Raw genomic sequence first — 20973 nt, forward strand, 5'->3', positions numbered from 1 at the left:
GAGGAAACACAAACTTATGCAGGAGGAAACAAACTAATGCAGAGCACTTTGACACATTCAATGCACTGTAACCAGTGACGATGATCACTGAAACATCAGCTGACTAATCATTTATTTGCTGTTATTTGCTGGTTTCCATTTGCTGATTAGAGAAGAGAAAAATAATATATAATAAATCTGTTTGCTGTGCTGAATGAGTCTGATGTAAGTTGATGGAGAGTGTTTGTGTGTGGAATGTGGTGAGTGAGTGAGTCGTAGTGGTGCAGTGCTGACGCAGGGACAGTTTGTGGTGTGGTGAGTCCTGTGGGCGGAGACCTCACAGTTGTTACAATAAAAAATAACTGCAACAAACAAACACACTCGAAGCCACAACACAAAATGCATATAAAGTTTAAATCTCATTGTGAGTGGGATGTGAACAGGTTCCAGTTTGCACCACGATAATACATTGACTGAGCCAATGACCACATGAAACAAGCTGTGGACACATGAGCAACCTGACTACACATGTAGTCTTTGCAGAACTCATCTGAACCTCATAATTAACACTTGAAGACAATGCCACTGTTGTATTTCTATTAACTTTTAAATGTTGGTTCATAATTGATACTGGAAATCTTGTACTGCTCACTCTCACACACCAAAGTCCACAGAGAAAATCAGTGATTTTAGCTGCGGGGACACAGGCCTCGTGTGAAGTGTGGTCACTTTGTGTCACTGAGGTCAATCTGAACAAAGGATTTCAAACACTGAAGTGACAAAATAAGACATTTGAACTGGAGGCAGCAGTGGATCAACAACTCCTGTGTGTGTGATGTTAAAATCACTGATTTTCTCTATGGACTGTCTGCCTGTATGTGTGTACAGCAAGGGAATAACTAGGGTTGAAAATTCCGGGAATTTTCAAAGTTAGAAACATTCCATGGGAATTAACAGGAAAATATGGGAATAAACTGGACATTTTCAAAGTTGAAGGTTGGGAACATAAATATACTTATTGCGGCATAATCTTGGCTAAAAAAAAAAACAAAACAATCAGATTTGGTGTAAATACAGTTGAGTATAATATGTTATAATACTGAGGGAGGTTAGCACAATTTTTTTTTTAAAATACTACTGCTATTCTAGCAATACAAAGCCACAAGCAAATTGGTGAAGTATTCCTTTAACTCTGGTTAAAGTTATACCCTGTGAGGAAACACACACACAGTGAAGTGCAGCGCTCTCGATGTTGGCAGTGAAGAAACAAGTGAATTAACTGTCCACTGCATGTGTTCTCCTTTGAAGTGTCTCACCACACTGCACACATAAACCCGTAAGAGCAGCAGACCTCATAATTACACAGCCCAGACGCCCACCACTGCCCAATAAATGACAAGATGACATCAATCTGTGGACGTCTAGAACAAGAGAAAATAGACAAGTTCTCTGACACTGTCCTTTCATGGAAGCCAAGCAATCTGCCACTTCAGCCTGCCAAATACTCTTTAACACTGAAGAGAGTCTTTGAGTTCAGACCGGAGCTCAGATTAATCTGTGCTGAGGATTTGAAAGAAAAGTCAATGAAAGATAAAGAGAGCGAGGAAAGAAAGACAAGAACACACAACAGAGTCTCTGAGCAGAGGAGACAGACGCTGGGGTTCAAGTGTCTCTGGAACTGACCTCAGTGTCAGGATAAAGATATCATTTCCTCATTCAGTGTCTGCAGAGACTCATGCACTGGTCACTTCAGCCTCTTTCACACTGTATATACTATATACTATATATATATATATATATATATATATATATGTGATATTTTACAACTTGTGAACCTGCTAAAAAAAGGTAAAAATACAACATGAATTATTATTATATTATATTATTATTATTATATTATTATTATTATGAATTAAATAGTGAATATGAGAGCTAAAAAAAGTGAATGTGAGAGCTAAAAAAGCGAATTTGAGAGCTAAAAAAAGTGAATGTAAAAGCTACAAAAGTGAATGGAAAATAGTGAATGTGAGAGCTAAAAGATTGTATGTGAAAGGTGTTTTGTGTATGTGAGAGGTAAAATTGTGGATGTGAGAGCCATAACTAGTGAATGTGAGAGCTAAAAAAGTGAATGTAAGAGGTAAAATTGTGTATGTGTGAGGTAAAAAAGGAATTATGGCCTATACGGCCCCTCATAGATGGTGGTCATGAATCTCAGATTTTCTGCTGGACTCCCTGTAGTGGTTTTCTTGACACAACCAACTGGGAGGAGACCCCCAGATAAGACCTTGAACATGCTGTTGGGAACACATCCCATCTGGCCTGCATGGGAACGCCCTGGGATCCCCGAGCTGAGAGATGTGGCTTTTCAGATATTTCTGGGTCTTTAATGCTCTATTTCCCTAAATATCAGAGTCTTCAGATGTCTGATATTAAAGACTCCATCAGCATGACATTTAAAGATAAATTGTATTAATTAAAAAGACAGAACTTTTGAATTCATCAGTGTCATCAGCTCTGACCAATGTAAGAGAAAATGTGCTTATATTGGCTGTTCCATGATAATTACTTCCACAGTCAGACTGTTATTCCAACAGAGGCAAAAATAACAAGTCTACAAAACTAGTGGGAGATTATGTCACATCGTCTGTCCTGAATGACAAAAGTGTGTCTGTCTGTGCTCATGTGATGAAAGACGCTCAGGACTGAGACTCAAGAGTCCCACAATTTAAAAACCTGTGGATGAAACTCAATAACAAACATTTCTTCCAACTGCTGCTTCAACCTCACTGGAAACACTTTGGTTTGATGTTGGTTGACATTTGGTTCCTGTTTGTGTCATTTAAATGTACAGTAACTGGCTCTCCACACACATACAGGACAAGTCCACACATGGACACCAACTGTGTGTGGTGCATGTGTACCACCACCCTGCAGTTGCCTCCCGATTCTCGGGGGAAAGTAGTTTATTATGATAACAGGAAACGTCCTAAATTAGTGAGCAGCGTGGCTGCGAGTCAAACAACTTCAGAGGAGGCTGAAAATAGCATCACACACACACACAGACACACACACACACATGGTGGGCGTGCCCGTATGTTTGCAGATGTCAGCATGTGCTCTTTCATTCAGCTACTTTTTCAGTCCACACAGTGGGACATCACAAATACTGCACATGGTCTCAGACACTGATGCACTGGTATTAACCTGTATTAACTGAGTGATGTAACACTGATATCTTATCACTCACGTCTAACATGAGAAAAAGATTCACTCACGTCTAACATGAGAAAAAGATTCACTCACGTCTAACATGAGACGTGTGACATGAGAAGAGATTCACTCACATCTGACATGAGACGTCTGACATGAGAAAAGATTCACTCAACTCTGACATGAGAAAAGATTCACTCAAGTCTGACATGAGATGTCTGACATGAGAAAGATTCACTCAAGTCTGACATGAGATGTCTGACATGAGAAAAGATTCACTCAAGTCTGACATGAGACGTCTGACATGAGAAAAGATTCACTCAAGTCTGACATGAGAAAAGATTCACTCAAGTCAGACATGAGACGTATGACATGAGAAAAGATTCACTCAAGTCTGACATGAGACGCCTGACATGAGAAAAGATTCACTCACGCCTGACATGAGAAAGATTCACTCACGTCTGACATGAGAAAATATTCACTCACATCTGACATGAGAAAAGATTCACTCAAATCTGACATGAGAAAAGATTCACTCACGTCTGACATGAGACGTTTGACATGAGAAAAGATTCACTCACGTCTGACATGAGACGTCTGACATGAGAAAAGATTCACTCAAGCCTGACATGAGAAAAGATTCACTCATGTCTGACATGAGACGTCTGACATGAGAAAATATTCACTCACGTGCGTCTGACATGACAGCATAGCCAACAAATCTAATTATGTTGAAGAATTATGTTATGTCATATCATGTGTGCACAAATTCAGATTACTGCTGATTTTATATGGCACAAAGACCCACACTGAGGTTTTTAGCATGTTTTAGTCTATTTGCTGTAACTCTAACTTTATTAAGCATGACAATTGTGACTGGCCAACATTTCTTCACTGAATCTAAATCAAGCAGCTCAAACTTCTTCAAACGTCTTTATTTTGTTATTATGTTTAATTTATTTCTAACACTGACCTTTGCTCCTGTTGGTCCAAGTAATCCACTGGAGCCTTGAAGTCCTGGTCCTCCCTGGTTGGAAAACAAAGATACAAGGTGAAAACATATTCAACATTGTCTCACTTGGAAATCCTATCATTGAACGTGACCATGTAACAAACTGTATTTATGTTTTCTTTCCATTTCCTGTAGAGCTTGAGCTTATATGTGTTGAGGCTGTTCGCATACATCATACATCTTCAAAGAACACGTCATAAACTTCTTCTTACCACTGATCCAGTCTCTCCAGGAGGTCCTGGTTCACCCATCGCTCCAGGAGGACCCTGTGTAAAACATGGATATCAAATAAGAATTGCTTGACATTTGGATCCAGATTGTCACTATTATAATTATTACTGTGAATAATTATCTTCTGTTACTTTGGCCACCAGGAGAAGAGGCACAATTCAGAATGTGTATGCTCTTTCACAACACATAATTATGGGATTTATCATTATGTAAGTTTGACTGAGAGTCATGGGGACAGGACACTGTGGCCAGAGCTGCCTGCATTTCCTCTGCCAAGTACCGTAGATTTCAGGGTTATTGAGTTTACACACCTAAGCTCTTCAGGTGAACACTTTCTCCAACTGAGATAATGCTGCTACACTCAACGAGACACAAGTTACTCTCGCTCTAGTTAGCTGTAGTTAGCTCTAGCATGTCCAGGAGAGTAGTCATCAGTAGAAAATAGATGCAGGTAAACATGTCAGTCTGTTTATGAATGGATGAAATCTTCTGGTTGAAAAACTGCTGCTGTGAAGCCTCCAGATTTGTGGTTTGACCAGAGTCAGGTCAGTTTTTCAGATCTAAACTGACGTCATGTTCTACTGAAGAAACTGAAACTGGTGATCGAGACCAGTAACTAGTAAAGTGAGAAGTAGAAACTCATTTTCACACAGTCTGACATGGAAACCTTTGTAGGAAGCTGGGGTTTTTTACCTACTCTCTTTTTACTAATTACGACGCCATCCTACCTTGGCTTAACTTTTGTTACTGAAAGGTTATGTCCATTTTTAATACAGGAGTCCATGGTACACAAATGATGCAGTCACCACAGTCATGTGACTAAGGTTTATTTGAAAAATCTGTTTGATTAAAGTACAGCGGTGAGACGTGGGTACAGGAGAGGAACCTGAGGAATGAAGCAGTGGTTATTAATTAATTTCACCTTAGGTCCTGGAGGCCCTGGTTCTCCCGGTGAGCCTGGCTCCCCTCTGTCTCCCTGACAAACACCAGTAAAATGCAGTAGAATCATCAGAACATGAAGACAGGACTGGCAGCAGATCAGAGAAGCCACAGTGCAGATACAACTGCTGCTTTATTAACTTACCATTTCACCTAATCGACCAGCCTCCCCTCTCAGTCCTGGAGGGCCAACATCACCCTGGAACACATAAAGCGTTTACACTGATACAAACTTACATCTGAGAAATCTGGATTCTGTTCTCAGTCATCCAGGTCATTTAACTCTCATCTGGGAACTGAAGAAGCCTCTTAGATGAGAGGTGAAATATCTTCAACTGAACTCAAGCAAGTCCAACTGCTGCAACTATCTCCTGAAGATGACCATGTGGTTTATTCATGTTCTCCCAAATGTGACACACTGGAACTGTAAGGATTGCAGGTGCAAAACATTTTCAGAGGCTCAGTAAATTTCACAATAAATAAAAGCTATACTAACTTAATTAAATCACACAGGATCACATATGGAATTGTTTAAGTTAAATATTAGTTGCATGAAAATAAATTTGACTGACAGATTATACTTTTCAGATATAATTCATATTTTTATGTGGGACAAAAAATATGAATGACAAGCAACAAAAGACAAGAACCACCTGGAGAACACCTTGGAAGTCCTAGTAAGTAACCACTTACCAATTGTTATGAAATATTATTTCTCTTTTTCCTAACCTAGTGCAATAATATCTGTCCAATCTGGCGATGTGCCTTACATCACCACTGTATAAACTTGTGCAATAGGACAATGTGCAATAACACAAGCAGTTTAATACCTTAGCACTTTAGCACTTCACTGTTGGCCATCTTGCCACAGCTCGCTCAGCCATAACATGTGTTGTAGTGGTACATGGACTTTTTAAATAACCATAACTTCCTCAATTTTCTACCGATTTTCAAACAGTTTGGTTTGTTATAAACATCAGAGATGTAGTTATTATGCATAATTATGAATAATTATAACCATGGGCTTCAAATAACATTAAACAGAACAGAAAGGTGCAATGAATACATACACACACACAAGGTATTTATGTTAAATCAATATATGGATACAGAATGGCATGAGATATATGTATACTTTTATAATAGGAATATCACTAACTAAACATGTAATAAGTCAAATTATTGGATTATATTAGTAATATTCCTATTAAAATCATTTGAATTATTACATGTTTAGTAGCAGCACAGAGAGAAGCTGAACAAAGACAAAACAGAAAAGGTTTTTATTATTTTTATTATACATAATTGTTATTGTGTTTTTTTTCAGGAGCATTAAATGTGTTCATTACCTCAGCTGTATAGAAAATAGAACTCTATTAAATGAGGTCCCTCTCACATCTGATTTTATAAAATAAATTTCCCCCAAAAAATGTGACTTATAGTCCAGTGCGACTCTTTGCTGTGACACTCATATTTAACTCACATGCTGTCCATTTCTTCTGATTGTCCTTGAGATGGTTCTGCTCCTTCATTGGAGTCCAGCTGTGTTTAATTAAACTGATTGGACTTGATTAGGAAAGGCACACACCTGTCTATGTGGGCCATTCTACCGAATTCGTGCAAAGTCCAGAGTTGGAAACACATTTTCAAAAGTTGTTTTTTTCCAAAAACCTTGTCCATACATATATTGTACCATATTTCTATGGTACATATCTAGTAAAGGCGCAGTCAAATTTCATATATTAATGTCTGCCTGTTCTTGAAATGTTTTTCAACTCCTAAAATTTGTCACTACCGTAACACAGCAACACACTGCAATAAAAACCATTATATTAATCTGTTAATATTGTGTGTCCATACACCCTCTAAAGAATGGACACACAGTATATCCACCTTCCTTCTCTGCATCATGTCAATCAACTCTCGAGCTTTTCCCGTCATTGTCCCAATATTCAAAGTCCCTACTCTTAGTCCCAGACTCTTGCCTTTCCTCTTTTCTCTCTGTTTCACTTTTATATATTTATTTATATATTTATTTATATATATATATGTATATATACATATATATGTATATATACATATACCTATACATATGCCTTGCAGCGAGAAGACCCAGGTTCGAGCCCCGGTTGGAACAAGGGCCTTTCTGCATGGAGTTTGCATGTTCTCCCCGTGTGTGCGTGGGTTCTCTCCGGGTTCTCCGGCTTCCTCCCACAGTCCAAAAACATGCAATGTGGGGATTAGGTAAATTGGACACTCTAAATTGACCATAGGAGTGAGTGTGAGAGTGAATGGTTGTTTGTCTCTATCTGTGTGGCCCTGCGAAACTGTCCAGGGTGTACCCCGCCTATCGCCCGATGTAGCTGAGATTGGCACGGCACCCCCCGCGACCCTCTGGTTGAGGATAAAGCGGTAGATGATGACTGACTGATATTGCTAATGTAATGTGCTGAAATAAATTTTCAAAATTGAAGTAAATATGTCAGATTTATTTTGATAATTGGAAGTCCATTATGAATTAAATTTACTTAAAAACTTGTAGGAAATGTAGCACATTCGTTTTGTTAAATGAGAGTTACATCTACCAAGTATTTTAATTATAGCTACTCATTTTTTCAAGTAGTTTTGAAAAAGAATTACTATTGCATTGACTTAGGCTTTTAGTTATATCTACTCAATTTTTTGAGTACAGCTAAAGTTTTTAGAGTGTGAAAGACAGGTCTGCAGCTGAATATTACATTATAACACTAATACGTTTACAAGTGTGAAGTGCAGATTTGTTACCTTCAAGCCTGGTAATCCAGCAGGACCAGGTTCTCCAGGAGTCCCGGCCTTACCCTGCACACAGACACAACTTTCACTGAGTGTGTCATGTACAAAATGTTGGCAACAATGTGAAGAGATGAAACATCAGCACTTACAGGCTTACCATCAGGTCCTGGAGGTCCTTCCCTTCCTTTCTCTCCTCTGAATCCCTGTAAAATGATTATAAACACACAAACATATTCATTTGACACGACTGCTGTATAGTGTTCACACACACACACACACACACACACTGATAGACCCACACAGTAAAACTAGTAACTTGCATTTATGTTGTGGCTCATCAGTGAACATCTGTGTCCTGTTGTGACAGTGGAGTGTATTACTGTATATCAATGTGTGTCAGAACTACGCTGCAAATCTTCTCACCCACTCCCACACTCATGACCACATCACCAGAAACTACACTAGCTCCCGTTCTACAAAGCATCAAAGTCAAACTAAACTAAGGTCTCCACAGCTTCACGCAGAAGCTCCTCCACTGCACCTCAGCTCTTCAACAGAACAAATACAGGACTTAAAGCAACAGCGTCTCCGTCTGAAACTCCTCCCACAACATATTCACCTCTTGACAAGTGCTACTCCTTTTTTTTTATTATTGCTTGTTTCATATAGATAAAAAGTGTCCTTGAGCGTTTGTTAAACCTGTAGTGTGTAACTATTTCACAGCATTGTCAAATGAGTTCACACAATGTTGATTAAAGTGATCAGATCTTTGAGTGATAAGATGTCATGGCTACATTCCCGCGCTGCACACAGGAAGAGTTTCATCGTCTAAACAGACGGAAGCAACAGCAACACTGAGCTAGAAAAGTGAGGCGACTGCAAACAGGTTGGAGTTTTACTGCTGTTCTGCAGTCTGATGGGATAAACCCACGCCTGCTCTGCTGCTGTATACACACAAACGCTCCCTCAGTCAGGTCTGATAGTTGACAGAGTTTGTCTTCAGATGAAGGATAATGTTACACCAAAGAACAACCAGAGACAGAATAATAACAGGTTACATCTTAATAAATGTGTTACCATGCGTCCCGGCGGGCCAACGACACAGTTACAGTCTTCCCCCTCCAGTGTGACTGTCCGGTTCAGAGGACACTGAGGAAACAGTGTGTAAACTTAACCTTTCTATTAACTCCAAAGTTAAGTCACATTAAAATGTGGGGGAAAGATTATAGAAAGTGCACTCACCCTTTCATCATCCTAAGAAAGAGAACAAAGTCATGTTAAGATCAGAGTAACCTCGTATCTGCAGCAGCAAACAGATGTTTTATTTGAAAGTGTGCTGTTTGTAGACAGTGGAGCTGTTACCACAGAGTAGATCTCACAGGCTGTTTCTCTCTCACTCTGATGAGGATCACAGTACAGACGCAGCTTCTGAATCTCCACCTGTGTCACAACAATGTGAAAACTGCAGTACATTCATCCGCATTCTGACTTTGGGATAACGGCTTTTTATCCTGAGTTTGACTCATCAGACAGAACAGAAAGAATTCATTTTTGGGTTCGTACTCACAGGCACAGTGATATCACCGCCTCTCTTCTTTGCCACCTGTGTCTCCCCATTGACATAAATGGGCTCCACCGGTTCCAGCTTGACTTCCTGTGTCATTTGATCGTCAAGGTAACTGGTGACCTGGTGAGGCCTCACCAGGAGTTTCAGCTGATGCCATTTTCCATCGTACAGTTTCTAAAAGAAGGCACAGTTCGACACATCAAACACTTTTTACAGTCACAGCTAACATTTACTGAACCTTTCTTTCATGTATGAGCCTGAAACACGTCTTTGTTCAAGCTTCCATTCATCAGCAAACCTGGATGTGAAAAGTATTATTAACTTGTCAAATCTTCATCCTTGGTTTCTGTTGGCAGTCGTCATGCGTTTCATTTAATCTCATTTTGTCAATTTAAGCCAAGAGTGTATTTTCCCTAAATGCTCCACAAACACTTAGGACCAGCGACACATTAGGACCAAGAGCTGTGTTTTTTGTCTCAAAGCAAACAGACACAGAGCAGCTATTCTGTGACTGTGACTACGCCACAGCCGTCATTTCCAAACGACAAATCACAGGCTTAGAGCTTGTGCCACATCAAACCAAATCAAATCACACACAGATTACACATAATTACAGCTTTCTCCTCTCTGCAGTCTAGGTGTGTGTTAGGATGAGGGGGGTGGGAGTCTTTTGGAAAAACTAACTCTGCGTGTCCAACAGGATGTATTATTAACTGGAGCTGCCATGGAAACAGAGGTACGTTCTCCAAGTTCTACACATCCTGCAGTTACTTTCCACAAGGTAAATACTGTGGTTTAGAGCAGGAAACATTTGCTTTGAGCCTAATACTGACTTCCATCCCATAACATCTTCACCAGCTTCACTGTGAATTGAAGTGAACAGGCTGTGATGTTAAAACTACTACTAACTTGGCTCAATGCAAGTCGTCCCAGTCAGGTTCATTCACTGGAATCAGCAACACTCACCGTACAATACAAGCTTTCAGTGGCTTTGCAGGGAAATGTCAGACTGTGGCACCGACTGTACACGACTGTACGCTCTTCATTATACCCAAAACACATACAATCCCCATACCCGAGTACCTTTGAAAATCTGATTCCCAGACATGAAGTTCTGCAAGAAAGGTCATAAAATACTTAGAAACCATGTAATCATGTGAATAATGTAAACATTTCTTTGATGAAATGTATGTCAAGGTTCATCATATTTTTGTCTACTGCTTTTTGTCTACTGTTTCCACTAGCATAGTGGAAACTACCTGCTCCGGTGAGGTTCCAAGCATGCTTAAGTAGGTACTATGCGATGATTGGTCAGACTGCCGGCCGCTGACTGGCCAGAGTCCGGTCACAGGAAGAGACGTCCCACACACAAATCAAGCCGAACAGCCAAAACTGTAGATCACTACTTCACAATCCTAAAAACGTGGTTTAATCTCCAACAACTACCAGGTAAAACTCTATATTTAACCGGAGTCTGAAGTACACCACTAACAGAAGTGGTGTATTTAGGGACAGCGCCGGCGAGCGGCATCACAGACCTTCACCAAATACAAACTCAACGACCTGTAGACCGTCATCAGTTTTTCTTTTCTACTATTTTCTGTATTTTCTGTACTGTGAGGTGATTCAGGGTAATACATACTTTGTCTGATGTAAGTCGCTTTGGATAAAAGCGTCTGCTAAATGTCATGTAACATGTGAACATAAATATGCCATTGTGTTTATTTTTGACTTATTTTATGCAAACTAACAGACAGAGAGATTGAATCTTCTTCAGAATATTAAATAAATAAAAAAGGATGAAACCATCATGCAAACTCTCTAACACTGACCTGAAATCCAGTTTTAAAGTCAACTCTTTGCTCTTTGGCATGTATATTAGTGGTGGTGAAGGAGACGCTTTTGTCTTTCCCATCGAGTGTCACCGCAGCCTGGATCTCGCCGTCCTTTGATAGCACCCTCCAAAGGTCAAAAGGCAGTTTGGCAGAAGAGCCCTTTAATCGCAGGGTGGCTACAAATACGTAGGATGGAGGGAGGCCTTCTGGGAAAATCTCCCTGGTATAAACATGAAGTTAAATAATTAATATCACCAATAATCGAAGAAATGAAATATCAGCTTGTGAAGAAGTACCTGGTGTTTTCAGTGATGTCAGTGGACGCAGTCAGATCATACGCTGTCTCAGAAACCAGAGAGCCTGCGATCTTCTGAGCCTTCATTTGAATCTTCAGACCCAACATCAGCTCAAAGCCTTTCTCATCACGAGACGCCACCGGGATTCTGGTCGGACACACGGACTCTGAAAAAGACAGCAAACGTCAGAAATCATCAAACATTACAAAGAAAAAGTGACAAAAAAGGATCAACTTCTTTGATTTGGTGTTGAATTGGTCTTTATTGAATGAGGACACACACACACACACACACAGAAGGAAGATAAAGAGGAAACAAGGAAACAATATTACTACATTCACCAGTTCACACACATTCACACACACACATTTATACTGTATCCGTTAAGTAATGTGTGTCTTAACCAAGGACATCAGTATGTCTACAAAACAACCATAGCAGCTTATTTTTCACAGTTTAAGAGTAAACCTTATTTTAAGTAGTAGTCATTTATGTTTGATATTATGCTGGCACTTGAATAAATGACAAGTTAAATGGTGGATTTGGTTGTTCTGACCTTCACAGAGCTTCTGCTTCATAGAGTCGCGGATGCGGTCGATGGTGGTGTAATCCTCAGCATACAGGACGTAGGTGGACGAGGGTTTATTAGCGATGGACACCAGCTCTGAAGTGGTGATCTCACTTCCAACTCCAACAGCAAATACAGTGATGCCCTGAGCTCGAGCCTCCATACTGGCATCTACCTACACAAACACAGTGAGAAACAGTCATACAACAACAACAGCGTTATCACACACTGGGATGTTTTACTGTGACATTTACCACGTCGTCCTGAGATTTGCCGTCAGTGACCACCACAGCGATGCGGTTCTTCACTTGGCTGACTCGCTGCGACGAGGAGAAGACGTGGTCCACGGCAAACTTGATGGCCCTTCCCGTCTAAAAGTAAAAAAAACACCAGGATCATATGTGTGAACTGCTCTGTTCAACAGTTCTCATCCACCGACCACTGCAGCACAGAGGGAAAATTAAATGAAATATATCCACACTAAAAAGGTTGGTTTACCAAAGTATAAAAAGTGTAAACTATAAAGAGGAAGGAGTGTGTGGTATACAGACATGTTTATGTGCTGCTGTGTGGTTATGTTGCTGCAGATGCACCTGCTGTGCTGGACTGTGGTCTGTCTGTCTGTCTGTCCACGACCAAACAATTTCATTACCTTCTTGTTTTTAGACATAGTGACGTTTTCTATGTAGTGAAGACTTTACAGGACATTTTATTGTATGTTTTAAGAGCAAATGTCACGTGTCACTGCACCAGTCGACAAGAGCGATGAGAACATCTGTCCAATGATGGTATTATATCTCTGCACAGTGTAATCATTATACTGATAATAATCATTTCATTTTGACAAAAAGGAACCAATGCAGACCATGTTTCTGTCACTGTGTTTCTCAGTTTACCAGTGTTACAATCTTAATTTGCATGGTGACAATCCCATGCTGCACACAGGAAGTGCTTTGTTTTAGATTGAGTGTCAGAGGCAAAGAGGTCAAGAGGTCAAACAGCTGCAAACAGAATGTAGAATGACTCAAACTGTCTCAGGAAAAGTTACAGAAGTGTCGGGTCTGAGGTGCAGCACAATCACACACACATACATGGTGTTTTGTAAATAACGTGACATATGAAATGAAACTGTGATCATTACATATAAAGACTTTGTTTGCACAACATTGTGTTTCTCGGGCAGTCACTGCAGGCTCACCTGTGTGTTTCCTCCCAGGTAAGTGATGCTCTGCATGGCCTGGATCAGCTCTGCTCCACTCTGGTGTTTCCCAAGTGGAATCTCCAGACGAGGTGTGTCACTGTACTGGATCACACACACCTGCACATGCACAGGAAAAGGCTTTCAATCATATATACGTCTGGAAAAAAAAGGTCACTTGGATTAAAATGAAATTAAAGTTAAAACTGCACAGTTATTGTTTTTTTCCATGAAACAACAGCCCATGGTTAATCAGGTTCTATACATTACATTCATTTAAACTTCATTGAAAGCAAGACATACAGTAAATCACATCCAAACAAAAAAAAGCTATAACGTGTGCACAAAATTTTATTTTGTGGCCACGAAATAAGTATAACGTGTGCTCCATACAGATGTCTGCAGACTAAATACAACTATAATAGTGATGGCATTAACCTGTGTGTAGAGGGAGCTGATGTCAAACTGGCTGGTGATGTTGATGAGCCACTGCTTTGCCGTGTCAAAGTCAGCAAAGCCGACGCTCCATGAGCCGTCGACGATGTACACCAGGTCATTAACAGCAGTGCTGCAGCCTACACACACACACAGAGTGAGACAGAGAGAGAGACAGAGAGAGAGAGATTTTGATTTTTAAGTCTCCTTTATTTGCAAATTATAGCAGCCTCTCTGGCGGGTCCAGACACATCAGCCGGTACCTCAGCATGGAGGACACAAGGTTGTTCATGATGAGGACTTGACCTTTGAAGGACATCTTGGGTAAAATCCATCTCCACCTCTTAAGACGACCTTCAACCTGTTCAATAAAAAGGTCCCAGTTCTAGGAGGTAGAGGCAGCATCTCCAAGATGGCCACCAAGATACTTAAGTCCTCCCCTTCTCCACACTAAGCCCCCAGTAGAACCAGCTTCTTCTCTAGCTCCTCCCCCACTGCCACAGCTTCACATTTCTCCCAGTTAATTCTCGCAGAGGAGAGTTTCCCGAAGTCAGCGGCAGTTTGGGTGAGACTATCGATGTCATCCTGAGTCCTCACAGACAGAATGACGTCATCAGCGTATGCTGACAATTTAAAACAGCCCTTAAAGCCAAGAAAGGACAGACCAGACAGACCAGACCTCAGCTTCTGGAGAAAAGGCTCCAGAACTCCCTCAAACACAAAAGGTCAGCCATAGCCAACCTGCTGGGTGTGTCAGCACAGAGGGCTCTGGTCAGGTCCAGGTTTCAAAATGTGGCTCAGATGGATGCCTCATCTTGATTCCTCTTTGGGATGGAGCATAAAAATGGACAGAGGAAGATCATTCACTGTTTATGTACGTATAGTGGCTCTGAGATCTGAGACTTGTCTGAAATCAGAAAGTTTACTGTCGGTTTCTATGGTCTCCCTCAGGAAAACTCTAAAGTTTTTTTCTAAAATTCGGAGCTGGGGGCAGTTTTAACGCTGCAGGAGAAGATGAAGGTTTGCTGATTAAGAACTAGAGGCCAGTGTCGCTGCTATGCACAGATTATAAAATCCTTTCTAAAGCTCTGGCCTTCAGATCAAGAGAGGTGATGGTATCCATCATCCACCCTGACCAGACCTGTTGTGTTCCCAGCAGGCTCAGAAGTGACAATGTCACTTTGATTCGCGATGTTCTGTCAGTTTCCAGTGAATTGGGTTGTGATACTGGCCTGATTTCAACAGACCAGGAAAAGGCGTTTGACCGGGTTGAACACCAGTACCTTTGGCGGACTTCAGCCGGGTTTGGCTTCAACCCTGAGTTCATTGCCAAGATCAGGGCTCTCTACAGCGGCATTGTGTGCTGAAAATGAATGGCAGGCTGAGTGCTGCTTTTAACATGGGAAGGGGGGTGAGGCAGGGCTGCTCTCTCTCTGGTATGCTATACTCCATCGCCATCGAACCTCTGCTGAATCAGTTACAACACAAACTGACAGGGGTGTCCCTCCCCAGTTGTCGGGTGTCTTTTAAAATGTCTGCTTATGCTGATGATCTCATTGTGGGCTGAGGTATCTGGGAGTCTTCCTGGGGGACAAGACCTGCAGGAGGCCTCAGGAAAGACCTTCAACCACCTGATGGTAAAAACTTTGAACAGAGACTGAGTGGGCACATCGACACTCCCTGGAGGAGTCACTTTGGCCTGGAGAGGTCAGGACCGGCCTGGAGGTCTATGTACAAACCTCCACTGACAAAGAGACACGGTGACTTACAGTGGAGGATCCTCCATGGGACTGTTGCACTGAACTCTTTTATTTCTTTGGTGAATGTGGAGGTGGAGGACAGATGAGAGAGGGACTGTGTTTCACTGTGTGTTATGGTTTGTCTGCACTGTTTCTGTTCCTGCAGAGTGTTTTTACTGGTTTACTGAGGTTTTTATCTGTGGTTTTAAATACACTCGCCAGAAGAAGGAGGAGAGCCAGCTCCTGAACTTTGTGCTGGGTCACGCCAAGATGGCAGTGTATGTGAGCAGAAAGAGGAGGGTGGGGGGGGAAACCATCTCTCCTGTTCCAGTGTGTGTGGAGCTGATCAGGGCCAGGATCAGGCTGGATTTTAGTTTTTTTAAATTGTCAGGAGATCAAAAACATGTGGTGCTATCAGGATGTCCTGGTGGAAGATGGAAGATGATGACCTGTTGTTTGAGAAAGTGCTGAAAAAGTGATGTGTTTGTGTATGTGTATATGTGTATGTGTTTGTGTATATGTATATGTGTTTGTATATATGTGTATGTGTTTGTATATATGTGTATGTGTTTGTGTATATGTCTATGTGTTTGTATATATGTGTATTTTTTTAGTTGAAAAAACACAAAGTGAGGCTGGAGGAGTTAGAGGAGGAGATCAGGGACATGAAAAGTGTCTCTGTCTCACAGTGTGAGGCTGTTTAAACTTGTAAATAAACTTGTGTCTTAAAAATCAAAAAATGTCTCTATGTTTCTCTCTCTCTCTCTGAGGGAATGTTGGGAGTGAGCACGGCTGAGAGCGTGTTCAGGGTGAGTGTTTTTCAAAGTTTTCCTAAACTCTTTCCACTCTTCTTTTTTGCTGCTTGGTGTCTTTTTGTTGATATTTAGTTCTTTTGTGACCACTGATTTTGATTTAATTAGAGTTTATAGTTTTAGAGTTATTTGTGTTTGGCGGTGGCTGCCGCCGGCACTGCAGTCCTGCAGGTAATGGCAGCACCTGGAGTCTCCGGGCTGGAGAAGCTGACTTGCTGACATGCCGTTAGACAGTGTCCGGATGTCGGCGATGCCGCCGGTCAGAGCCAGTGGTCCCTGCGCAACACACACCACAGACACAGACACACACACCACAGACACAGACACACATACCACAGACACACACACCACGAACACAGACACACATACCACAGACACCACAGACACACACCACACACACACACACCACAGACACACACAGAGGCACAGAGTGACGCAGCACACACACAGACAGGGGAAAGCCCTGATGGACAGAGTGTCCAGACTGAGTCCTCTGCAGTCAGAGGACAGACAGTGACCAGAGTGGCAGAGGCTGCTCTGGACCATAATGAGGATATTATAGATGATTCAATGGGTGAAATTATCAAATGTGCAATCAAGTGGAAAAACACTGAAACTAAAGTAACTAGTAAATAGATAATAAAGTAGAAAAAAAATACACCAACTCATAATAAAAGAGGAGCAGATTTTACCACTTTACTGATGTCTTTTTTGAATCTAAAAATCTCCTGAACAGACAGGACATCTTCTGCCATCCCAGACTTCCTGGTGAGAAACCTGGCTGACCTCAGGAACAGGTTCAGATCAGGGAAAAATGCTCCTCCACCACAGTCTTTTGCCCTTTAGTCTGCTCTAAAAACCGTTTAATTTGACTAGCAGTGTAGAGACACTGTGACTCCTGTGATGGGACAAAGTCACTGTCTCCATCCTGATTGAGCTTTAAATCTCTCCTGCTGATTTTTGTGATGTTATTCCCTGATCTGGTGCGGTTTCTTTTCTGTGAGATTTTTAAATCATCATCACTAAACATTTCTTCATCAATCACCGTGTTTTCTCTGAGGACCCCAACACCGTGCTCCTCACCTGTCTGTGTCATTTCAAACATGACGGGGGACTCCCCTGGGTCTCTTACTTCCAGGTTGTCAGCCTCCTGTGACCAGAGAGGCTCCAGACCAGCAGCTGGCAAAGACCCACCAGCAGGGCCCTCTGACATTTGGAGCCGTGGCGGATCCTTGCCTTGCCGGACCGAGCCACCACCAGCAGCTCCCCGCCAGCAGCATCCCTGGACCCGGATTGAGAAGCCTGCGGCGGGTCCCCGTCAGTGGCAGCTCCAGACCACTCCGGCTGCTGCCTGCTGCTTCACCTCACCTCTCCCAGGACAGGACCGATCTGAATCAGATGACCCTCCCCTCCACAGCCAAAACATTTCATGGTTTCCGACGTTGCAAATACCATGTACAAATAATTATCAGCTTTCAAAGAAAAAAGACAGGTTCAGATCATGGGTGGGGTCTTTCAAGATCATGTAAACGATACCGGTATCGGCCCGATAATATACTCGTACTCATACTCGTTAAAGTTAACCGATACCATGAACCGATACCAATTTATTACATGCAATGGCGATCAGAGTATGGCTTGTAATTGTTGTTGTACTTTTTAGATTGGCAGCTAGGGGAGATGTCGAGCTAATCAGGAACAGTGTGGTTAGGCAAGTGTGACTGGTGGCTTCAAAAAAAAGACCAGCCACTGTCAGTAGTGGAAAACGTAGGATTTCGCCGTCCTCTCAGCACACTCGAGCGAGATTCCCAGTCACCCCTACATCACGGACATTATGGTGCCAAAACCTTTTGACGAATTAAAAACACGTGCACAACCTGGTGAATGAGGTTTCAGCCTTAAGTTTCACTACGGACATTTGGACAAGCAGTGTGCGCCCGTCACTGCGCAGTGGATTGATGAGGGGTTTGTTTGTCATCAAGTCACACTACATGCAAAGTCGTTCCGGGGCTCGCACACCAGCCATACCATGGCAGGTGCTTTCGATAGCATGCTCCAGACCTGGGACATACCGAAGACCTCCGTCCAGCCTACCTTGTACTGCTCACACTCTCCAGCTGGTGGTTCACAAGGGCCTTCTGTCACAGAGGAGTGTCACTGATGCGGTGGCAGTTGGCTGCAAAATAGTTGGGCATTTTAAACATTCTACTCTGGCCAACTCCCGCCTCGAGGACATTCAATTAGAGATCAATCAGCCTGCGAAGCGGCTCCAGCAAGACGTATAGACCCTCTGGAATAGCACCTATTATATGATACAGTCATTGATTGAGCAGAAACGGGAATCAGGTAATATTCGTGTCTGAATGTGGACTCCCTGATACTCTGACAGCTCACCAGTGGACACTGTTGGAGAAGGTGCTATCTGTTCTGTGTCCGTTTGAGGAATTAACTCGGAGAGTTAGCCCTTCAGATGCCATGGCCGCAGATGTCATTCCAGCAGTCACTGTGCTGCCCATATTTCTAACAATGGAGTTTGATGAGGACCATGGGATCAAAGCAATGAAGGGAACCTTGGCTGCAGCTGTCAAGAAGAGATTCACTGATGTGGAGGAAAACCCACTCTACAGTATCACCACGCTACTGTGTGTAACTGTAACTGTGTGTGACTATGACTGTGTGAGACTGACTGTGTGTGACTATGACTGTGTGTGACTGTGACTGTGTGTGAGACTATGTGTGACTTTGACTGTGTAACTGTGACTGTGTAACTGTGACTGTGTAACTGTGACTGTGTGTGACTGTAAGTGTGTACCTGTGTGTGTGTGTGTACCTGTGTGTGTGTGTGTGTGTGTGACTGTAAATGTGTACCTGTGTGTGTAACTGTGTGAGACTGACTGTGTGTAAATTGCATTTTTTTTGTGGTATTGGATCGGTACTCGGTATCGACAGGTACTCAGATCCAAGTATCGGTATCACATCGGTTTGAAAAAAGTGGTATCGTTGCATCCCTAATAGAAAACCTGTCTACTGGCTGATTTACAGCCCAGTGACACCATCTGTATCTGTGACACTGTCTGACCATAGCGGGACAGTTCTCTGATCAGAGTTTCATTTTTGATGAACGGAGGAGCGTTAGAGATGACGAATTACCTGCCGGGCTAACGAGAGGGAGAACAGGAGTGAAAGTGTCCTGAATGACCACACCGTTCTCCACCACCTCGCTAACCTTAGCCATAGCATCTAAAAACAAAACGATTTCACAGACTCATATCCCACCACCTCATCCACAGCCAGGCCGGCCTCCTCCACACTCCACAGCACTGAGGGCACCAGCTTAACGGCATGACGGCGAGTTAGACGCTGAGGCCGCAGACACCGGCATGGTGCTGAGTTAGCACAAACACACACACATAAACTCCCTCTCACCCACCCAACCACACACACACACACACACACACAACTACACTTTGTTAACAACACAAGACACATAAAAACCACATAAAACGAAAAAGTCAATTCAAGGAATTTCTCACAAAAAAACCTCAAACACACTCTCAGCTCCACACACACTCCACCATCTCAGTGAGAGAGAGAGAGAGAGACAGGTTGCAGTTAAGACTGTAAAGTATTCAATGTGTTCTACACACTTGTCTTTCCTACCTGCTCTGACATCATCGTCCTCCTCTGCAGCCTCCACTGAGGTCAGAAGTAAAACTGCACTCCAGACTGACCAGAGCAACATGGCTTGGTGTGGATGTGTGTGTGTCCAGTGTGACCTGGCTGAAACACAAATAATTCACAGGTTTGAATCACATGTATTCATGCATGGTCTGTGTGAGATTCTTTTTTCTAACAACAATGTAACATGTATAAATAAATGATGCTAGAATACCAGTGAACGTGGTGACGAAGGCCGGCTTTCAGCATTGTTGTCTCTAGATCCAACAGACTCCTCTGTTCAACACAATTGCTTTGCTAAATGTTGGAGATGAACGCATGTTTTCAGGATTTTTAAGTCTTTTTAACCTTGATCTACAGTTGGTTTTATAGATAACTGGCAAACCTTCTGGGGGAAACATGGTCTCATGAGGAGAGACGGCGTCCAGAGCAGCTCTCTTATCTAGATGTATCCAGGATATTTTAAACCCATGACAATCCAGAGGGACAAGGACACAGAGTTGTAGTCTTTCATGCTTCTCTGTGCTTCTTTTTGAGCAGTCACCAATTAAAAACTCCATAGAGACTGTTTCTGTGTGTCTGTCCCCCGACCTACTAAAGAAAAAACTAAAGTAAATAAAGTAAATCAATCAATAACAAACAGAAGAGGAGTTAGACATTCTAATTTAACCTCTTGTCAACTGAGCCTGTTTATGCCTATGC

At 42.2% G+C, this 20973-nt stretch overlaps 1 protein-coding gene across 1 annotated transcript in view; it reads right to left on the minus strand.

Annotated features, from left to right (window-relative positions):
* si:dkey-225n22.4 (collagen alpha-1(XXI) chain) overlaps positions 1-20365 on the minus strand; it is a 42992-nt gene extending 22627 nt beyond the window's left edge. The window contains exons 1-17 of the mRNA XM_044025646.1: positions 20254-20365; positions 14046-14182; positions 13608-13727; positions 12664-12780; positions 12398-12584; positions 11842-12007; positions 11543-11765; positions 9711-9884; positions 9506-9583; positions 9386-9397; positions 9221-9292; positions 8293-8346; positions 8156-8209; positions 5517-5570; positions 5355-5408; positions 4414-4467; positions 4163-4216 (exon numbers count right to left, since the gene is read on the minus strand). Of these exons, the coding sequence (XP_043881581.1) occupies positions 4163-4216; positions 4414-4467; positions 5355-5408; positions 5517-5570; positions 8156-8209; positions 8293-8346; positions 9221-9292; positions 9386-9397; positions 9506-9583; positions 9711-9884; positions 11543-11765; positions 11842-12007; positions 12398-12584; positions 12664-12780; positions 13608-13727; positions 14046-14182; positions 20254-20335 (1692 nt within the window). The 5' untranslated portion in view covers positions 20336-20365. The remainder of the gene's footprint in view (positions 1-4162; positions 4217-4413; positions 4468-5354; positions 5409-5516; positions 5571-8155; positions 8210-8292; positions 8347-9220; positions 9293-9385; positions 9398-9505; positions 9584-9710; positions 9885-11542; positions 11766-11841; positions 12008-12397; positions 12585-12663; positions 12781-13607; positions 13728-14045; positions 14183-20253) is intronic.
* Positions 20366-20973: the final 608 nt, after the last annotated feature.

The sequence above is a fragment of the Solea senegalensis genome, linkage group LG1 (genome assembly GCF_019176455.1).
Source record: "Solea senegalensis isolate Sse05_10M linkage group LG1, IFAPA_SoseM_1, whole genome shotgun sequence".
NCBI classification, from domain to species: domain Eukaryota; kingdom Metazoa; phylum Chordata; class Actinopteri; order Pleuronectiformes; family Soleidae; genus Solea; species Solea senegalensis.